We start from the raw sequence: 23,665 nt of genomic DNA, 5'->3' as shown, positions 1-23,665 counted from the left end.
CCACTTCCTTGCTTTACAATGTATGCACTCGGTTCTCATTGCACCAATGGAAACTCTAGCATCATCTGCATAATGAACTGCTGGATTATAATTGAAACCTGCTTCATAGAAGTTGCTTCTCTAAGCTGTTGCAACTGCTCTTCATTCTAATGGGTTGGACGATTTGACTGAGGACTGGTGAAACCGGATGGCAACACCAGGGTCCAATCCAATTTGGCAGAGTTTCTACAGCTGGATGCCCTTCCTAACGCCAACCACTCAGAGAGTGTAGTGGGTGCTTTTACGTGTCACCCGCACGAAGGCCAGTCAGGCGGTACTGGCAACGGCCACGCTCATCTCGCTCGAGAAACCTCATGTGTCACCCGCACAAGAGCCAGCCCAGGGGCACCAGCAACGATCCCGCTCAAAAATCCCACAACAACCCCACACAAGAACCAGTTCAGGGGCACCGGCAACGATCTCGCTCGAAGAAATTTCATGTGTCACCCGCACAAGAGCCAGCCCAGGGGCACCGGCAACGATCCCGCTCGGAAGATATATATATATATATATATATATATATATATATACACATATACTCTCTCACACACACAGATATACACACATACACGCACATACATACAGCATCATCATCATCATCCATTGTCCATGCTGGCATGGGTTGGCTGGTTTGACTGGGCTAGTATGCTGGAAGGCTGCACCAGACTCCGGTCTGATTTGGCATGGCTTTCTATGGCTGAATGCCCTTCTTAACGTCAGCCACTCCAAGAGTAATGAGTGCTTTTACGTGCCACCAGCATGGGTGCTAATTTCCGTGACACCAGTATCTGCTATTACTGTGATTTTGGTCAGCTTGATGGGTCTTCTCAAGCATCCCATAATGCCAAAGGTATAAAAAAATATATATATATATACATACATACACACACACACACACTCTCTCTCTCTCTCTCTCTCTCTCACACACACACACATATATATATATATATGAGTGAACTTGAAGACATTTGTTGGAAACAAATTCCAAGGATATGTGTGTGTGTGTGTATGTGTATTCACATACATATAAATATATAGAAACAGAGGGAGAGTGATCAACATACACATATATGTGACATACATACAAAACATATATAACTATGTTGTCTAACTACAAACTAGACACATAGAATTCTCCTTATGCGTGAGCTTTATTCACATGCAGGTATTCCAGTACAAGTTATTTCAAGTGCAGTGTTTCTTTTCACTTATAAATAAGTATTCCTGAAGAGAGAAAACAAAGCTTGTTTGCAAACTTGTTCTCCCCAAGGAAAGTTGTCTAATTGAGTAAAATGTTTTATAGTAGAGGGTCTTAGTTAAAAAACACTACTTCTTATTGCAGCCACATTGTCAGGTGTATTGTTATAGTGACTTGTAATAGTTAGTGATAAGCTGTAGCTGGTGTGGTGGTGGTGGTGGTGGATGATGGTGTAGATGGTGAGGAGGTAGACAATGCAATAGATTATCATAAGCAGTAGGATTCTTTCCGTTTAGCTTTTTGTATCGCATCAACAATTTTCATTCATATATACATGTTTGTGTATGCATATCTCCCTCTCTCCCCATCTCTCTCCTTCTATAAATATATATATATATATATATATCATCATCATCATCATATTTGTATGTGTGTGTGTGTGTGTGTTTACAATCTATGTATATTATATAATTATATATAAATACTGGGAAACTAAGTCCTGGAGTCAATTTCTTCAACTAAAATTCTTAAAGGTGGGGTCCCAGCATGGCTGCAGTTTAATGACTGAAACAAGTTAAAGGTAAAAATAGAAGACAAAAAGGATGTGTGTGTGTGTGTGTATATATATATATATATATATATATATATATATATATATATATATATATATATACATATATACTCATACATACATATAAATGCACAATGTGAAAACATCCCACTGTTCAAAGTAAACTGGTAAACCCCAAAATAATTGGGATTCTTCTCACTAATATGTTTTAGGTCTTCTTTAGAAACATACAGAACTAATAATTTAGTTTGCTACACACACGCACATACACATATATCTGTTGCAGTAGCATATCAGAATATCATGTTAACAGTCTTAATGGTTTGCATACATCATAGTCAACTACATAATTACACTAATAAATTAGACACACTAAAAAAGAACCTGCTGATTTGCTCTCTACGTAGACAAAGTTGGCAGTTCCTACCCAGAACGTTTCCATGAATATTAACTATTGGTTTGAAATTTTGACACAAAGACGGCTGTTTTGAGAGAGGGGTTACATTGATTACATTGACCCCAGCACTCAACTGGTACTTATTTTATCATTCCTGAAAGGATGAAAGACAAAGACAACCCCGGTAGAAATTTTAACTCAGAATGTAAAAAATGCTGCTAACCATTTTGGCCAGCATGCAAATGATTCTGTCAGTTTGTTGCCTTCATAAATATTAATTATTACATACAAAATTTAAAGAATTAATCATTTTTTTCTTTTTTGGTTTCTTGGAGAAAATGGAAATGAATAGGTCTTTGCTATTATAAATTTATAGAACAAACTCATCAATGACTGCAAAGTAGTTGAGTGGCTAATTTATTGATGTTCAACTGGTAAATCATAATGAAATATCTTTTACAAAGTTTCAGCAAAGACCTTTTCAGTAAGTGGTATCATATTTTTCAACATATGAGGAGGTGCTGAAAAGTTCCTGGCTTTGAGTAAAAGAAAATACAAGAGGATCAGTTAATTATGACTTTATTCAACATATTCTCCTCTTAGAGTCACACACTTATTGCAGTGGTCCTTCAGTTGTTCTAAGCCCTATAAATGAACTTGGAAGGTTGGGCCTCCAACCAGGCCTTTCATTATAGCCTTAAAGGCAGGAACTTTTCAACATAGTATACTGAGTAAACATGTAGTGTAAACATCCACACATTATCGCTATCTTTCCAAATCCTGCTGCATTTCACATGGAATTATTGGTCCTCCAAAGCTGTCTTCATGTATAAGCCAACCTACATTTTTCTGGCTGAAAATTTTGGTCTGAATAATATGATTTGTATGCCAGAAAATACAGAACTCATTTTGTTTTGAGTTATCTTTTTCTTTTTTTCTTTTATGTATTTCAGCCATTAGATTGTGGCCATGCTGGGGCACTGCTTTGAAGAACCTTTTAGTCAAATGAATTGATCCCAGTACTTCTTTTTTTATTTTTTTAAGCCTGGTATTGATTCTGTTGTCTTTTTGCTGAACCATTAAGTTACAGAGAAGTAAACAAACCAACACCAGTTGTCAAGCAGTGGTGGGAAACAAACAGACATATATACACATGCACATATATATGTATATAGAATGGGCTTCCTTCAGTTTCTGTCCACCAAATCCACTCACAAGGCATTGGTCAGCCTGAGGCTATAGTAGAAGACACTTTTCCAAGGTGCCACACAACAGGACTGAACCCGGAACTATGTAGTTGAGAAGCAAGCTTCTTGCCACACTGTCCCCTGTGTTAAGAGTTAAGAACACATTACAGATATTTTGAGTGGATTATCTTTAAAACAATAGCATCCTATTTTGCAGTGAGATTTCTTTCACTTATGCATTCTATTATTGAATTTAAAGCTAATCATTAACATTATTAATCCGCCATTTCCAGTTATTATTATCCTCATTTGAGTTTAAATAAATAGAATCTGACAGTACATATTTACTCCAGATCTGCACTTGTTTTGTCCGTCAGCCAAATAAAATGAAGTTGTATGCACTGAAGTAAGAGATATTAAAAAACAGTTGATTATCTTATAGCATAATAAAGATGTCATCTTGGACAATATATTGGCTATCATATGACAACATTGCTTCCTGCAACAAATTTAGATGGAAATTATGTGTCAAAAAGAAAAGTTTATGGTCAGGTGCTTAGTGTTAAAAATTTACCCCAGCTTGAAAAATAAGTTTAAAAAACACAAAACAACACATAGTGACATGATATAATCTATGTGAATACTGAAATTTATAAAACAGTCCAACTTGTCTTATCGTAGGTAATAGAAGCTTAACCCTCTAGCATTTAAAGCGGTCATATCCATCCCAAATATGCTACCAGTTTTATATTCTTATCAGCCAGATCCAGCTTGTCACACTTACCCTTCAATGCCATCTTAAAAATATACAATCACAAATTTTCAAAGATTGAGATAATTAATGTATGATTAATTAAAAGCAATGTGAATGAAAAAGCATCACATTTGATAGAATAATGAAGGCAATAAAGGGCAAAATATTTTGTGTTGGAAATGGGATTTAGAAAAAGAACAAATTCATGCCAAATAGAACAGGTATATCCAAAGACTTGAACTTTAAAATATCATATAGACTATCTAAATAAATTGGTGCTCTTTGATTATGTGGCTATATGGTTGAGAAAATGTGAGCTGCACGAGTCCAGAGTCAACTCCTTGCTTTCATTCCCACCAGTGTGCGACCTGTGGCAGAACCTTCCGAGCACACATTGGCCTGACTAGCCACAGCCAGATGCACTGTGACCTGTCTTCTTCCCCCATGTGATGTCTTTGGTCATTGTCGACAATGACAGATGAACATTATCATACGTGGTTGAAAGGCATCAAGCTGGCAGAATCGTTAGCATGCTGGGCAAAATGGTTTGTGGCATTTCATCTGTCTTTATGTTCTGAGTTCAAATTCTACCAAGGTCAATTTTGTCTTTCATCCTTTCAGGGTCAATTAAGTAAGTACCAGTTACATGCTGGGGTCGATGTAATCGACTTACCCCTCCCACCAAATTTCAGGCCATGTGGTTGAGAAGTTTGCATCTCAGTCATGTGATCTTAGATTCTGTCCCACTGTGTGACACCTTGGGCAAGTGTCTTCTACTATAGCTCCGCACTGACCAGAACCTTGTGAGTGGAATAGGTAGACAGAAACTGTGTGGAATCCTCTCATACATATGTTTATATCTATGTATGTGCGTCTTTGCATTTGTTTTTGTCCTCCACCACCACTTGACAAGCAATATAGGTTTGTCTACATTCCTGTAACTTAGTGGTTTGGTAAAAGAGATCAATAGAATAAGTACTGAGCTTTAAAAAGAAGAGTCCTAGAGTTGATTTGTTTGACTAAACCCACAATGATAGTGTTCGATATAGCTGCAGCCCAATGATTAAGACAAGTAAAAGCTATATATAGTTTTCTTTTATTAGTTCCTATGTTTTTACCCATGTTTTTTGTGGTTGTTGTCTAGCTCCTGGTTAGCCCTGAAAGACTATATCCATCTTTTTAGTACATCGGGGTTTATATCATTCCATATATTTTTCTTTATTTGAGATTATATGGTATGATTTTTAAGGGAATTTGGTTGCTGTTTAAATGCAGCTAAATGTATCTTTATTCAGCCCAATACTTTAAACTGAACCTATGCTCACCAAATCAGGGACATGACATGCTTTTAATACTGATAATATTCTAATATTATAATAAATGAAAATAATGATAGAAGTTATGGAGATTTACTTGCATGGCAGGTGTCTTGATCTGAGATCGTATGTTGAAACTAAAATGATCGCAGCCTGGATACTACAAGTTAGCTACATATATTATTATTATTATTGAGATAGCAAGTTGACAGAATTGTTAGCACATCAGACAAAATGCTTAGTGGAATTTCATTTGTCTTTACATTCTGAGTTCAAATTCCACCAAGGTCGACTTTGCCTCTCATCCTTTCGGAGTTGATAAAATAAGATGGACAATGACTGTTAACTTCACTGAAACATTTATTGTTAGTAATATAGTGTCAAAATTTTCATTGCTTGAAACTGAAACCTGATCATTGACAAAAGTGTGCTGTGCATTTGTCAGAGACCAGGTCGCAGTTTCAAGTGATGAAAATTTTGACATCATATTACTAACATTAAATGTTTAAATGAAGTTAGCATTTCTTTGTGTGTTTCTAAATGACTAACTTGTGTCTTCCATACTGCAACGATAAAAATGTTTTATATATTTTTGGTGTAAGACTATATGCATTTCAGTGGAGGTGTAGTCAATTTAATCAGCCCAAGAACCTGGCTGGGACTTATTCTATGAAGTGCGGGAAAGATAAAATGCAAATCATTATAAGAAATGCTGCAGACATTTATTCTGATGTCCTTACAATTACACCAGCTCACTGCTTTGATAATGATAAAAAAAAATGATGATGAAGATGATGATGATGATGATCTGAGCACTTGACCAGCAATTTTAATAATGAAGGCAATAAAAATTAAATTTGTGCACAATATATGCTATTTAGAATGCTTGTTTGTTACTGTATGTGTGTATGTTTGCAAATGGTTGGATTTTTGTTCGTAATTTATTTATTTTGAAGTAATGATTTTGATTAAATATGGCAGGTAAAAATAGCTTAGAAAAAATTACAGAAATGTCTTGAAAGATTCTTGCAGAGCTTATTTTTTATTTTACTTTGAAAGCCAAATGCCAATGTCCTTACGAAAGTTAGTGTTTATTCTGAACAGGATATCATCTTTGATTCTTTGCATTGCTTTGCCTGTATATCATATAAATTTGTTATCTCACTTTATGCATGGAAGGAAAGCAGTTGAGATTTTTGAAAATTGCCGAAAGTGTTCTTAAAGATAAAGTAAAAGTTCAAACAAGCAAGAAAACAAACGAAAATACTGGTTTTTGTTCTTCTATTTGTAATATATTAATTATTTCCTCTTATATCACACACACAAAAAAAATAAATAAATAATAAACCCTGCAGACCGATGAATAGATAAGTTTTCTCACTTACTCTTTCTCTATTGGTTTGTTTTTGTCTCTCCGTTTTTTTCTTTCTGTCTGTCTGTCTCTCTCTCTTCCTCAAACACACATACATAAGCTCATTAACAAGCACACAAACATAATGCTTTCTTTCAAATACACATACATGAATACAGGGACATATGCCCGTAATACTACATGTTTGTGTATGCATATATATGTGTGTGTATATATATTTATGCACACACACAGACACCACAAACACATACACACACACACACACACACACACACACACACACACATATATATATATATATATATATATATATGTGTGTGTGTGTGTGTGTGTGTGTGTGTGTGCATACACACATGACTGTGTGGTAAGAAGTTTGCTTCCCAACTACATAGCTCCAGGTTCAGTCCCACTGTGTGGCACTTTGGGTAAACGTCTTCTACAATAACCTCAGGTTTAACCAAAGCCTTGTAAGACTTAGTAGATAAAAACTGAAAGAAGCCCATCCTATATATATGTATATATATTTGTGTGTGTATGTGCATGTCAGAACATTGTAGTTAGCTTGAAGCATTGTAATACAAAAGTAAGATAACAAATAATGAAGACAGAGAGCTTCTAGCAATGCGAACAGGGAAATTCAAGTAACCTTCATATATTTCAGTCACAAAGGCCCAGCTGGAGTTACTGCTTTTAGCAAGGTGGCAGAATTGTTAGCATGTTGGACAAGATGCTTAGCAGCTTTTCTTCTGGCATTTTATGTTCTAAGTTCAAATCCCACTGAGGTCGACATTACCTTTCATCCTTTCAGGGTTGATAGAATAAGTACCAGTTGACTACACCCACTCCAAAATTTCAGGTCTTTCCAATATAATTAGAAAGGATTTTTGTAATATAACTTGGTATTTGGTGATTTGTTTACTGTGAGATTTTATTATATGAAACAGTGTACATGTAATCCAGTGGTTGAGGTGTTGCACTCGCAATGACAAGACGATGAGTTGAATTCCCAGACTGCGTTTTGCAACAGCTGATGTATTGCATACCATGCACTTGTACAAGCAATGAGTTTATACACAGCACAAACATTTAATCATTATAAAAAGAAAAATTATCTGTACAAGTTATTAAGCAAGAAATTTCCAAACTGTCTTTCTCAAATTCAGGAGACTACTATAAAAACATTTGATAATCCATTTAACCTGTTTGTTAAAGCCTTTTGGGTTAAAGCTTATCTCTCAGTGTTGAACATGTGGTATTCCATGGATGCTTTAGTCTTTGGAGAAAGCCTATCGCATATAGTTTCAGACTGCATATGTGTGTCTCATATAACTCCTTATATTAAGCTGGTAACTCTTCCTCTATGCTGAGGTTATAGTAATTTTTGTGGGTGAAACAGACTGAAACCTTTTAACCATGATAACTTTATTCAGTTACTTTCATTTTATAATCAATTAATTTTAAAGAGACGATGAGTTGCATACACAGTGCAAATAACGATGTTTTTAAAGAGACAATATTCTTTAAAAGTTTCAACAAATTTTACTTCATTATGAATTTTAAAGTTATTCATAGTTTGAGATTTTTAGAAAAAATGTTTTTACTTCTACATAATTAATTATTGTTGAAGATAATGTATGAAATAATTACATAAGACCGAATATTATGCTGACTATTATGACAACCATGGTTTGTTTAAATCTGCATAAATGTACACGCATGCACACACACACACACACATCTTTAACAAAGTATGCAGTATTCTAGATACATTTCAGCTGAGCTTACCAATTAGTTTTGCTCTGTGCATTAAAATAACTGTGCAGATGAATAGAACACCACATGGTATTACTTGACAGCACTGTTTAATAAAGAGAATGAATGGGAGAAAGAGAGCCTGCCGTATGTCGACCCAATAGAGGGACCAGCTATCCGAGTTGATAGTACCAGGGTAGATAAAGCAATTAAGAGTATGAAGACCGGGAAAGCCCCCGGCCCATCAGGAATCACTGCAGAGATGCTCAAAATATCTGGCAGTGTTGGCTATAGCCTAGTCACCCATATTACGAACCAGGTGATACACGAAGGAGTCATACCCAATGACTGGTGTAGCAGCATCATAGTCAACTGCTACAAAGGTAAAGGGGACGCTTTAGATACAAATAATTACAGAGGCATCAAGCTGTTAGATCAGGTTATGAAAGTTACAGAGAGGGTCATAGCCCAACTAATTAGGGAGCGAATCAATTTAGATGAGATGCAGTTTGGGTTCGTGCCAGGTAAAAGCACTACTGATGCCTTATTTCTAGTGAGACAGTTGCAGGAGAAATACCTAGCCAAGGATAAACCTCTGTACCTGGCTTTCGTTGACATGGAGAAAGCCTTTGACAGGGTCCCCCGATCCCTTATCTGGTGGTCAATGAGGAAACTTGGGATAGAAGAATGGTTAGTGAGAGCTGTGCGAGCCATGTACAGAGATGCTGCCAGTAAGGTGAGGGTTGGAAATGAGTACAGCAATGAATTCCGGGTAGAGGTAGGGGTCCACCAAGGTTCCGTCCTCAGCCCCCTATTATTTACCATAGTCCTCCAGGCAATCACAGAGGAGTTCAAGACAGGTTGCCCCTGGGAGCTCCTCTATGCTGATGACCTTGCCCTAATTGCGGAGTCACTATCAGAACTAGAGGAGAAGTTTCAGGTGTGGAAGCAAGGTCTAGAATTGAAGGGCCTTAGAGTCAACCTAGCTAAAACCAAAATCCTAATAAGTAGGAAGGTAGATAAAACACAAACCCCTTCAGGTAGATGGCCCTGCTCAGTATGTAGAAAAGGAGTAGGTAGTAACTCTATAAGATGCACCCGGTGCAAGCTATGGACACATAAGAGGTGCAGCAACATCAAAGGCAGGTTAACTAGCAAGTTAGTTTTTGTTTGTGGCAGATGTTCAGGTGCAATAAAGACTGCAAACAAACAGGAAACAACTTCTATCTCATTCCAGGGTGAAAAACTAGAGGTAGTCGATAGCTTCCGCTATCTGGGCGACCAAGTTAGTAGTGGGTGCGACCCAAGTTAGGGGTGGGTGCGCTGAAAGTGTAGCTGCTAGAATAAGAATAGCCTGGGCAAAGTTTAGAGAGCTCTTACCCTTGCTGGCGACAAAGGGACTCTCACTCAGAGTAAAAGGCAGACTGTATGACGCATGCGTACGAACAACCATGCTACATGGCAGTGAAACATGGGCTGTAACTGCTGAGGACATACGTAATCTCGCAAGGAATGAAGCCAGTATGCTCTGTTGGATGTGTAATGTCAATGTGAATACCCGTCAGAGTGTAAGTATCTTGAGAGAAAAGCTGAACATTAGAAGCATCAGTTGTGGTGTGCAAGAGAGACGATTGCGCTGGTATGGACATGTGGTGAGAATGGATGAGGATAGCTGCGTGAAAAAGTGCCACACCCTAACAGTTGAGGGAACCCGTGGAAGAGGTAGGCCCAGGAAGACCTGGGCTGAGGTGGTGAGGCAAGACCTTCGTACATTGGGCCTCACCGAGGCGATGACTACGGACCGAGACCTTTGGAAATGTGCTGTGCGTGAGAAGACCCGGCAAGCCAAGTAAGATCGTTGCCAGTGCCCCTGGACTGGTTCTTGTGCGGGTGGCACATGAGATGCACCATTTTGAGCGTGGCCGTTGCCAGTACCGCCTGAATGGCTCCTGTAGGATTTTCAAGCGAGATCGTTGCCAGTGCCCCTGGACTGGCTTGTGCGGGTGGCACATAAAAGACACCATTTCGAGCGTGGCCGTTTTCGTGCGGGTGACACGTAAAAGCACCCACTACACTCTCTGAGTGGTTGGCGTTAGGAAGGGCATCCAGCTGTAGAAACTCTGCCAAATCAGACTGGAGCCTGGTGTTGCCATCCGGTTTCACCAGTCCTCAGTCAAATCGTCCAACCCATGCTAGCATGGAAAGCGGACGTTAAACGATGATGATGATAATGATGATGATTGTGAAACCTATTAAGATCAGTTGAAATGGAACAATAATATCATATATTTTGTTTAATATACCCACTCTAATGTCAAATATATTCATATTTGTTTTGACTTATGGATTCTTAGATGATTAAGTATATATATATATTTATATATATATATATATATATATATATATATATATATATATATAATGATAAAAATATTAGGGATAAAAATCCAAATTTACAGGTAAAAACTCAATTTAATTTAATTTATCAAAAATAAAAATTAAATTAAATTTCACAGTATATAATATATAAATATATAATTTAGAGAAAAGAACCACAGTTCCTGAACTCATCCATGAGAATCCACAGTCACATATAGAAAAAATTTAATAAGTAAATACACCAAAAAGAACGATAATAAAATACAAAGTAATAATTATTAAAACAATAAAATGACTACACGTGCTTCATAACCAAATTTTCAACTAGAAAATTAAATAAAATCAAATCGATTAAAATAAAGCTATCGAAAATCAATTCTATTCAAAAATATAGCTAATCTTCAGGTCAAATACATCAATAATAATAAAATATATATCAACCAACAATAAATAACAAATGAATTTATATAAAAATATTTATTTTATCAATAAGTAAAAGTACTTATTTTTACAATAAATAAAAGAAAAATATTTAACGATATAATTCTTACCGAAGCTTTAGTTTAAAATAAAATTTAAACGTTATACTATTAACTTAGTGTTTATTAGAATATTAACTAACAATAAATGAATTTATATAAAAATACTTATTTTACCAATAAATCAAAGAGAAACATTAAACAATATTATTGAAAATAAATGCAACACTAATCTTATAGAAGATTTGGTTTAAACTAAAATGTCAAACTATTAACTTAGCGTTAAATAGGATATCAACTAACAATAAATAACAAGTGAATTTATATAAAAATATTTTTTTTACCAATAAATAAGAGTTTGGAGTTTTCTTTCATCAGTCTAGATCCAGATTATCTTTGCAATTTTGGCTGGTTATACTCGATATTGCTCCAATCTGGCCAGCCCCAAAGAAAAACTAAGCTAAGAGCATTAGATTCCTTAGAAGAAAGCAGCGAATGTATACAAAAACAAGGACAGAAAAAACGAGCAATGTTACACAAATACAATAAAAATAATAACAGGACAGCAGGGTAATCTCAAGCTAAACAATGCATGATCTTGCAGGTGGGACCCAGTTAGAATTTTCTTCATGTTGAGTAGCATTTCATCCGGCATGTAAACATTTTTGCCAGCTTGCCTTATTATTGTTGGCAGAAACGTTAGCATGCCGGGCGAAATGCTTAGCGGTATTTCGTCCATCTTTACGTTCTGAGTTCAAATTCCGCCAAGGTCAACTTTGCCTTTCATCCTTTCAGAGTCGATAAATTAAGTACCAGTTACGTACTGGGGTCGATCTAATCGACTGGCCCCCCCCTGCCCAAACATTTCAGGCCTTGTGCCTAGAGTAGAAAAGAAAAGATTATTATTATTATTATTATTATTATTATTATTATGTAATCTCTTTAATTTATATTGTTTTCTGTCTAGATGTCATGGCAGGTGGTGAGAAGATGACAGCTACAATATTTCATTCTAGATTTACCATGTCTGACAAGAATCTAATAAAATATTCATAACATAGTGACATAATATTTTATCAACTTGTTTCTCAAATATGTTTTTTTATTTTCTCACGTGATTATAAGAATACTTGGTTGTTAAATTTATTTTAGCCTTCACATTTAAGCAAACTCAATATATATTCATTTGTTGTTGTACTTGCATTCCCAGAATTCTTGAAACTTCTTGTGCCTCAACAATAGCTTTATGTATATGTTGACTCACTGCAGATCACAACATCAGGATTTCAATATTTTCAATTGAAATATTGTGTCATTCTCTTATGTTCAATACATGCTGTCTTTGCAGCTTCAGTTGCAACTTCCTATTCCTTTGTACTTAAAACAGCCAAATGGGACCCAAATATTTATGTTCAAACTGTCCAGATCCCACAATGCACTTCTAAACATAAATATTCACATCATCAAAATCTTGAAGCTACAAGTTAATGCATGATTAATTCAAAACATGTGAATAAACAAGCATTGCATATGACTAAGTAATTTGAACGCTAAAGGGTTAAAGCTTTTTCTTAGAATAGCATCAAGCTATTTATGTTCTACATCTGGAGTGCTTCCTCATAAGAGTTAACTAAACTCTTCCTCAAGAAGAACAAATGTAGAAGAAATACTTTATACAATAATTATGTTGTTATTATTATTTTTCAGGCCTGGTGCCTATTTTACAATGAATCATTATTATTGAATGTGAGAAATGCATGCCATCGAAGCCCAGCATACCCATCATGACTACCTGTCTGATAAGGTACACCAGGCACATGCATCACAATCATATATGTGCGACATTGATATATATATAAATGTATATATCATCATCATGATTTAACATCTCCCTTTTTCCATGCTAGCATGAGTTTGGCAGTTCAACATAAACTGACAAGCTAAAGAGCTGCTCTATGCTGGATTCTCTTCCTATCATTAATTACTTCACAAAGAGTTATGTGTGCTTTTTGCATGGCACCATCGCTGGTGCTGTCACCCATCAGCATCATCTTCATAGTTTTAATGTACACTTTTTCCATACTTGCATGCATCAGGCTGAATTGTTCACGGCAGATTTTCTACAGCCAATGCCCATCCAGTTGCCAACCATCACCTCAGAAGAAACTGGATATAAACAGTACCATTTGTGATTGTAATACACGTTTTGCAGCTATGATACAATGTCAAGACAAGGAGACACAAACATTCCTCCCAACTTCCAAACATACAAACCCTTTTAAAACATTCTATACAAAACGAAGGAAGATTTATTGAAGAGTTTTATTGCACAATAAAATATGATACATATACAACAATAATCAGTATGATAAATGGATAGTAATGAAATATTGAATAAATTTAACTCTTTAACATTAGTTGTTTGTTAGCTAGAATCATAAACCTTTGCCTTTTTAGCTCATCGTAGATGTATTTGTGTATGCAGGAGAAGCATAGTGTTCTTGAGCAAAACACTTCATTTCATGTCACTCCAGTCTGCTCAGATGGCAAAAATGAGTAATCCTCTAACAGACCAGCATCCCATCCAGTGGAGGAATATTTATGCAACAAAATCTAGGAAACCTGCCTTCTAAGCCTATGACTTTCAAAGGACCTTCATTCTTTCTGATATATATATATTATATGCCAATTATATGGATAAACAAATTAGATATATTAAATATAATATAACAGTTTGGGCATGAAACACAAACTATGTATTTATGTTTACATGTAAAACAAGAAAAAGCAAAAGATGGAGACTTTCAGACAATGAATATTTAAGTAGAAATATATTGAGATAAAGTGAAGTACCTCGTTCAGAGATTTAACATATATTGAGATATTTATATTAATAGATCCAACTTACACAGAATACAAATGACAGAGAAAATTAGAGGGGTAGAAGAAAGGTGTTATAAGTCCAACAGTTGTATATCTGCTCAACTTGATCCCTCTTATAGCCACTCTTTACCATGTTGATCTCCTGTAAATCCCTGTAAAGACTTCAGAGTCTAGGTTTGAATCTTTTTGAGCACTAATAAGTGTCTTCTGTACTGAAAATCTTTGGATCTCATCTGTGGACTTATATATATGTGTGTGTGTGTGTGTGTGTGTGTGTATACATACATACACACACATGGCTGATTCCAATTATTTGATATATAAAGAAAAACTAGTAACTTTCACTTTCATGATGAGCTAAAATGTCAAATGAGTTAAATATATTCAATATATAATTACTATCCATTTACCATACGGAATATTGTAGTATATATATTGCGTATATTTTATTGTGCAATAAAATTGTTAAATAAATCTTCCTTCATTTTGTATAGAAGGTTTTAAAGGTTAGTTTTGAATCAAGCAATGAATGGCCATCATTTTGTTGTTTCCATTATCAAATACATTAGCCTATGATTAACCCGATTAAATTTTTTTTCTTAACCTGCATAACCCTAATTGTTATCATCGATTATGTCAGAATGTGTGAATGTTATTATTGCAGAATTCCATGAATCTGGAGAACTGGAAAACATCATAGGGGATCATGCTGAGAGATATCAAAGAAAAACAAAATAAAAAGGAAGAAAGAACCTTAACTAAATGAAGTATAAGCAAATTACATAGATAAAATGTCCTATCAGTAAAAAAAATTCTTTTATCATAATTCATGCTTATGTAACATAGCCATAATATGTTACTCCCAACAATATGTTGAAACTTGTAATTTATCGCCTCCCATGTGAATTTGGCTAATTGCATAGCAATTTCACTCATCAAGGCTATGTAATTAAGAGGAATAGATTACATATATATATATGTATATATATATATATGTATCATGCTTGTTCAGCTTGGTCACTGTTATTATTTCCCTTTCACTCAGCTTCTTTCTTCTGGTCATTTTATCCTGTTGAACGATTAATCCCTACACATTTTTTCTCTCTCCATTTTTGCCCTCTCAACCCTGTCTGTTGAAAAGTGTAGGCTCAAAATGTCAAAGACTCTTCCATTCTTCCCAAGCATCAAACTAATACACTTGCTTGTTGTTCCCTCATCTGTCTTCATCTTTTGTTTTCTGTAAGTTTGCATTATATATATATATATAGATATGAATATACTATTTAAATGTAAGTTATTATAAGTTTCATGCCTCTGATAAGATAGTAGTCAGACAAGCTTGTACAACATGCCTATATTATCAGATAATCCAAAGGCGGCAAGCTGGTGGAATCATTAGCACACTGGATAAAATGCTTAGCGGCATTTCATCTGTCTATATCTTCTGAGTTCAAATTCTGTCGTGGTCGACTTTGCCTTTCATTCTTTCAGAGGTCGATAAATCAAGTACCATTTGAGCACTGGGGCTGATTTAACTGACTTAGCTTCTCCCCAAATTTGCTAGCCTTGTGCCAAATATTGTAACTATTATCGTGTAATCCAATTATATACAGACATGCAGTCACACATAACATATGTATATATGTGGCTTTGGATTCTGTCCTACTATGCAATACCTTTGACAAGTATCTTCTATTATAGCCCTAGGCTGAATAATGCCTTATGGATATACTTATCTAAGAAACCTATTGTATGTGCATGTGTGCATGTGTGGTTGTGCAAGTGAATGTGTATGAATGGTGATATCTCATGGCTTTACTTGTCGCTGCCTGAGTAAAATAGTGATGTGATATTCACATACCTTCTTGACATTATGTTTGGCCACTTGGCACTTTTGATGACGCATGGAATAGGAAAATCTCCTACTTAAAAAACAGGTAAGGGTTGGTGATGGGGAAAGCAAAATCCTGTTTCAAACAAGTCTCCACCCAACCTTTATTTACATGGAAAACCAAACATTAAACCATGAACAAATAAACATAAATAGTTTCACATCTTTGTTCTTTACATACTCTTTACTCTTACTTGTTTCAGTCATTTGACTGCGGCCATGCTGGAGCACCGCCTTTAGTCGAGAAATTTGACCCCAGGACTTATTCTTTGTAAGCCTAGTACTTATTCTATCAGTCTCTTTTTGCCGAACCGCTTTGTTACGGGGGACGTAAACACACCAGCATCGGTTGTCAAGCGATGGTGTGGGGACAAACACAGACGCACAAACATATATACATATATATATATATATATATGTGTGTGTATATATATGTGTATGTGTGTATATATATATATATATATATATATATATATACACATATATATGACAGGCTTCTTTCAGTTTCTGTCTACCGAATCCACTCACAAGGCTTTGGTTGGCCTGAGGCTATAGTAGAAGACACTTGCCCAAAGTGCCATGCAGTGGGACTGAACCCAGAACCATGTGGTTGGTAAGCAATCTACTTACCACACAGCCACTCCTGCACCAACAGTAAAAAATCTTGTTATACATGTCATACAATTCTATCACTTATTCTTCACCCTTTTGTTGAAACCAATATCTAAAACAATGTTTTAAGACCTAGTTGAGAAATTAATTTTCTCATTCAAACTATATGGAAAAATAGCAGTTAATATACCTACAGTTTCAAAACAAATAATCTCAGATTATTTTTTAATTATTTGTTCAATATGATCTTTTGTTGGGTGTTTTTCTTTATATTTTTTCTCTCAGATTTGTATAATTGAATGTTTTTAACAATATTGTTGCTATCATTTAACCCTTAGTCAGCTCTGATTGAATCGAAACAAATATATATTGTCTTATTAGGCCTTGTAGTACAGCATAGCATGAACTTCTTGATCAGCTGACAGGAGTTTTTACATATAGAGGAAGGATTACTAAGTTTATAGGCCAGCAGTAATTAGCAAAATATTAAACAAAATTGACTTAAGAGAAGTAACTCAAATAAAATATTGGCATGGATAAATCAAATGGACGTTGGTGTAGCAAATGCGGTACACAAATTTTCTTTAATTAATAGGGATTTCTTTTTTGATTAGGAAAGAAACCAAAAACCTAGCAGCAATCATTCATGTTACAAGGAAAAAATATGGAAATAATTTCGAGAATTTGAAAATTAATTTTGAAAAATTAAATCTTTATCTAGATAAAATCTACTCTTTGTTAATGGAGACAATGACAGCAATGGACATGTTCCAACCATATAAAACCTTATCAATGCAGCATAGTCAGTGCAAACCTGCTTCATCAGCAGGCTGATTTTTACAAACCTGTAATATGGCCCCACATTAGTTCATTTTAACAATATTTCATTGCTAGATAAATACTATAAAACCAAGAAATTAATTTTAATTTGAATGTGGTATAACCCAGATAATTTTTGGGTTCAGTCCCACTGCATGGCACCTTGGGCAAGTGTTTTCTAGTGTAGCCTCAGGCCAACCAAAGCCTTGTGAGTAGATCTGGTAGATGGAAACTGAAAGAAGCCCCTCGTATATATTTGTGTGTGCATGTGTGTGTCTTAGTGTCTGTGTTCATCTTCCACTACTGCTTGACAACCAGTGTTGGTGTGAATATGTCCTTATAAATTAGCAGTTCAGCAAAAGAATTTGATAGAATGAATACCAGGCTTAGCAGAAAAAATTAAGTACTGGGTTGATTCATTTGACTAAAGATCCTTCAAGGTGGTGCCCTAGCATGGCTGCAACCTTATGACTGAAACAAGTAAAAGTTAAAAAGAGTAGCTTTATAAATGAGAAAAGTACATCACTATGTAGATATGTATACTTGTATGTTGTTTTTGATAAATATTTTGGAGTAGACTACCAGTAATTGTTTAAGGTAATGAATACTTAAAGCACTACTGATGCAATTCAAACACAATCATTTGTGAATAGAAAAAACAGTCTTGTTGTTCAATATAAACAAAAGGGACAAAATTGGTAAAGTACCTGATAAAGTACACCGAGGTATGCAATTTACATACAAAAAGGTGCTGAGAAGTTTCTGGCTTTGCGTAAAAGAAAATACAGGAGGATCAGTTACTTACAACTTTATTTAACATATTCCCCTTTCAGATTCACACACTTATTGCAACAGTCCTTCAGTTTTTCTAAGCCCTGTAAAAGAACTCAGAAAGTTGGGCCTCCAACCAAGCCTTTCGCAATATCCTGAAAGCCAGGAACTTTTTGGCACCTTCTCGTATACATTTATGTTCTCAACTGAGAGCATGAGGATGGCATCACAAATAGGAGAATAAATGATAAAACAAATCCCTGGGACGGACAATAAAAATAAAACTAATCTGTTTCTGTGGATTTCTTAAAGTGTTCAGTTTTGAAACAATGTAACTATAACAACCTAAATGAGGACACTAGTCGTCTTTGCAGGATCAATAGGATTGGTTAAATACTTGATAGGATAGGTTTGATATAATCAACTATAACTTCACTCAAACTGTTTGGCCTTGTGATTTAGGTTAGAAATCATCAGGAGCATAGATTCTGAGTGTTTTAGGTAAGCACTACACACCTTCCAATAAAGTTGGTAAATTTTCATTGTAATAATTCAGTTCTTTTTATATCCTAATATAATCTGATCATGTTTTCTAATTTAGCAATACACACTCAAAACCAGACTAAATAAGGTTGAAATTATATTATGAATAGACATAACTTAAATAATATCGACAGAGTAGTAGACTCGAGATAGTAGCATGCTCTGTGACAGCAACCACCTTATGGCACTGCAAATCATTACATAGTTTAGAAGAAGAGTATTACATTTCATGTGAAGGTGTGTTGCTTAGTGGTTAGGGTGTTCAGCTCATGATTGTAAGATTGTGAGTTCAATTCTTGGCAATGCATTGTGTCCTTAAACAAGACACTTTATTTCACATTGCTTCAGTCCACTCAGCTGGCAAAAATGAAAAATGAGTAGTACCTGTATTTCAAAGGACTAACTTTGTCACACTCTCTGTCATGCTGAATCTCTCTGAGGACTACGTTAAGGATATACATGTCAGTCGAGTGCTCAGCCACTTGCACATTAATTTTGTGAGCTGGCTGTTCCATTGACTGGATTAACTGGAACTCTCATTGTCCTAACCGACAGAGTGCCAGAATATATAGTAGAGTATTAAATTTCATAGGCACCAAACAGAGCAGAATAATATATACTTAAACTGAGCTTTTTATTTTCAAGTGGAGGCACATGGCTTAGTGGTTAGGGTGTTGAACTCACAATCATAAGATTGCGGTTTTGATTCCCGGACCAGGCAATGCATAGTGTTCTTCAGCAAAACTCTTCATTTCACGTTGTTCTAGTCCATTTGGCTGTATAAATGAGTACCATTAGTGGAGGTGCATCACCAAGTGGTTAGGGTGTTAGATTCACGATTGTAAGATTGTGATTTCAATCCCTGGACCAGGTGATCTGCTGTTGTTCTTGTGCAAAACACTTCGTTTAATGTTGCTCCAGTCCACTCAGTTGTAGAAATGAGTTTAGCCTGGAGAGGGATCGGCTCCACCAGACTTCCTTGACCTAGAGACTCTGCATGGCTGCAGCACTCTCCAACGAACCCTAAGGGGTTAAGAGACTTGTAATTGTAATTATTTTCAAAGACTTTTGTTGCATAAAAACAAACTTAACCTGTTTCATTTGAATTTATTTTAGCTTCCTCTCTTAAAAACGCTTCATAAACAAGAGTTTAATCAATATCTTTATTTCTACTTTTTTTATAATTCTAGCCCAAAGGAACCCCGTATTGTCCAGATGCAGAAGATGTCTCCAGCGTTAGACTGTACGGTGACCACCAAGTCATTCTTAGGAAAAAAGATTTTAAACCAGAATATATTGTATCTAACTTAGAACTTAAAGACATGGAAGTAAGTATGTTATGTTTTTGTTATAGGTGCAGGTGTGGCTGTGTGGTAAGAAGTTTGCTTCCCAACCTTTCAGTTCCAGGTTCAGTCCCACCGTGTGGCACCTTGGGCAAGTGTCTTCTGCTATATAGCCTCGGGTTGATCAAAGTCTTATGAATGGATTTGATCGACAGAAACTGAAAGAAGACTTGCATATACGTGTGTGTGTGTGTTTGTGTTTGTCCTCCACCACTGCTTGACAACCAGTGTTGGTGTTTACATCCCCAGAACTCAGCAGAAATACCAGGCTTAAAAAGAAAATAAGCACTGGGTCAATTAGTTCAACTAAAATTCTACAAGGTGTTACCAGTATCATGTAAACAACACTTATGAAATTGCAGTCATTACCGGTGTTATGTAAAAAGCACCTGTTACACTCTTGGAGTAGATGGTGTTAGGGAGGGCCACTAGTGTAGCTAGAAGTGTGGGAGGTTGGTGGGGGGAAGTCCACCCTCGACAGCACTTTTAACCCTTTCGTTACCAACCCGGCTGAAACTGGCTCTGGCTACAAATGTTTTGTTTTCATAAGTTTTAAATTAAAATCTTCCACCAAACCTTAGTCATTTTATGTTCCGATCACTATTTATGTACCTAACACTAGCTTAATGATAACGAAGTGATTTTACTAAATTATTTGTTATATTTAATATTTTAAGTAATTGAAAGAAATACAGAACAGCTCAAAATAAATCCAGTAACAAAAGGGTTAAGGGGGCACCACTTTGGGGGTTTGCTGTAGACAATATGTGTTTTTTGTGGGGTCTGGGGGCGACAAATAGAAGGATAACCCCAAGTGGGACACACGCTAGCTATGCTAGTGGGAAGGTCATCCAGCTGTAGAAACTATGCCAAATCAGACTGGAACCTGATGCAGCTCTCTGGTTTACCAGTTCCAGTTAAACCATGCTAGCATGAAAAGCAGACTTTAAATGATGATCATGATGATCATGATGGTGATGATGATGATCATGATGTGGATAGGAAAGACTTCTTTTTCTGTCAAGGGTTTCTACGTCCCTTTATTAGACTATTTTCCTTAGTCATTGTATGGTGATAGCCATAAGCTTTAAGCTTATATAAAAATACCATTATATATATATATATATATATATATATATATATATATATATATATATATACATATGTGAAGGCGCATGGCTCAGTGAGAAAGTCTTTTACGTTTCGAGCCTACATATATGTATGTATGTATTTATGTGTGTGTGTCTGTGTTAGTCTTCCCACTTGCTTCCCAACCACATGGGTCTGGGCTCAGTCCCACCGCAGGCACCTTGGGCAAGTCTCTTCCACACTACCACTTGACAAACTGATATCAGTGTGTTTATGTCCCCTAATCTAGCAGTTCAGCAAAAGAGATCAATAGAATAAGTACTAGGCTTACAAAGTATAAGCCCTGGGATTGATTTCTTCGACTAAAACCCTCTAAGGCAATGCTCCAGCATGGCTACAGTCAAATGACTGAAACAAATAAAAGAGTGAAAGAGATATATAGATATGTTTTGTGCCACACTAAGCAGTGCATGGTACCAGAATTTTTGACTCAAGTTAAATATACCAAACTTCTCCAAATCTTTGTAAGAGTATCCTCATAAGTGGAGTCTGGGCTGATTTGTTTGTACTGGCATCGAGTCATATTAGTTGTAACAATGAATTCAAACCAGATAGTGATATTTTGAACTCATTTAATACATGTCTCAGATCTGTGTAACATATAACAGAAAATACATCTATTATGTAAGACCTTTCAGATGCATTTCTTATATATTACACAGACATGAAACACATATTAAATGATGTCAAAATATAACTATTTGGTTTGACTTCATTATTATAACTTATATGAAGGCAGCAAGCTGGCAGAATTGTTAACATGCTAGGTCAACTGTGCCTTTCATCTTTCAGGGTTGATAAGATAAGATCAAAATGTGATGGAATGCAGAAAGGCTATAATTAGCTCTATGCAACAGTTATAATAATTATTTATCTTGACTGAGAGGAATAGTTTAGTAGGGGTGAGTAGGAGTTGTCCATCCATCGAAGTAAACACCAAGTATTTATTTTATTAGCTTATGGAGTAAAAACACAAGTGACTAGAAGTGAGAAAGTAGCTAGCATGACATAACTAAGTTGCTTTTAGAATATGCTTTTCATTATTACATTTTTTATAGTTTTATTTTTGTCTGGAAGAATGGGGGGGCTATACTCATGGCTTTTGCAGGCAGTTCCAGACTAAAATCTGGATAGTTTTGATTTCGATGCAGTTAATTACTTCTGAGTTGTTCCTAAGACAGATGGGCAGAGACAGAATTTAATAGGGTCGAGTTCCAAGAAGAAGGAACTGGATATAGTAATTAGTATGGGAAGAGAGGCGCCATGATATCAGCAATGAGTGAAAAATAAAAAGACAAATGTATAGGAGTACCTGAATGGAGGTAGCATGAGACTGTTCAGCTCTGAGGACCAAAGAACACTGCATTATCAGTAAAGAGTATAAAAGGCAGAGAGGAAATAGTACATCTGTGAGTCAGAGTTTGGAGTATGTTAATAAGTAATTTCATAAAAATCAGTTGAGTAGCACTTTTTTTTATGACTTGATACTGTTGAACTTAAAAATGTTACTTAGCTGCATGAACTACTAATATAGCTACAAAACCTTTCCTTTAATGATGGAACTAGGATTCTAATCCTAAATTCTTGAAACAAAAGACCTCATATGAAGACAAACTAACTGCATTTCAAATTCCGATTACGAAATAAAGAGCAACTCACATCAAATAGATTTACTGTATATGTAACTCCCAGCTATCTCTGCAATACAGATTTCTTTATTTTATACATTTCACCTTTGGGAATAAAACCTTCATGGAAAATTTGAGCGCAAATGCAGACCTAATGTATTAACCGTTTCACATTCAGATTACTCTGTGAAATATAAGGTTTAATTATTCACATTTGTTTGAATTAATCATACATTATCATGTAGCTTTGAGATTTCAATGATGTGACTGTTTATTTTTAGAATAACATTGTAAAGTGGGTGTCAGAGACTGGATCTGGTCAGTTTGAACATAAAACAGATGGAAAATTTTGGCCGAATATGGCCAGTTTAAATGCTAAAGGGTTAATTAATGGTTTACTGCAATTCTGATGCTTCACAGAAGTCTGAAATTCCGATCTTAGAATACTGATTCAATTTACTAAATTCTGACAGAAAATTTTAACCTCACATTTCTTTATACAGCAATAACAATATTTCAACTTTATTTACTCTATCTGTTATTAACAACTACTACTACTATCGCTTATGGAACAACTGCTGT

At 35.5% G+C, this 23,665-nt stretch overlaps 1 protein-coding gene across 1 annotated transcript in view; it reads left to right on the top strand.

The window, feature by feature from the left end:
• Nucleotides 1–23,665, top strand: part of LOC106871625 (uncharacterized) — a 587,895-nt gene that overhangs the window by 521,427 nt on the left and 42,803 nt on the right. The window contains exon 12 of the mRNA XM_014918237.3: nt 20,154–20,291. Coding sequence (XP_014773723.1) covers nt 20,154–20,291 — 138 coding nt within the window. The remainder of the gene's footprint in view (nt 1–20,153; nt 20,292–23,665) is intronic.

This window comes from Octopus bimaculoides, chromosome 2 (assembly GCF_046866305.1).
Source record: "Octopus bimaculoides isolate indiv1 chromosome 2, ASM4686630v1, whole genome shotgun sequence".
In the NCBI taxonomy this organism is placed as follows: domain Eukaryota; kingdom Metazoa; phylum Mollusca; class Cephalopoda; order Octopoda; family Octopodidae; genus Octopus; species Octopus bimaculoides.
This window is presented reverse-complemented; position numbering and strand designations above follow the sequence as displayed.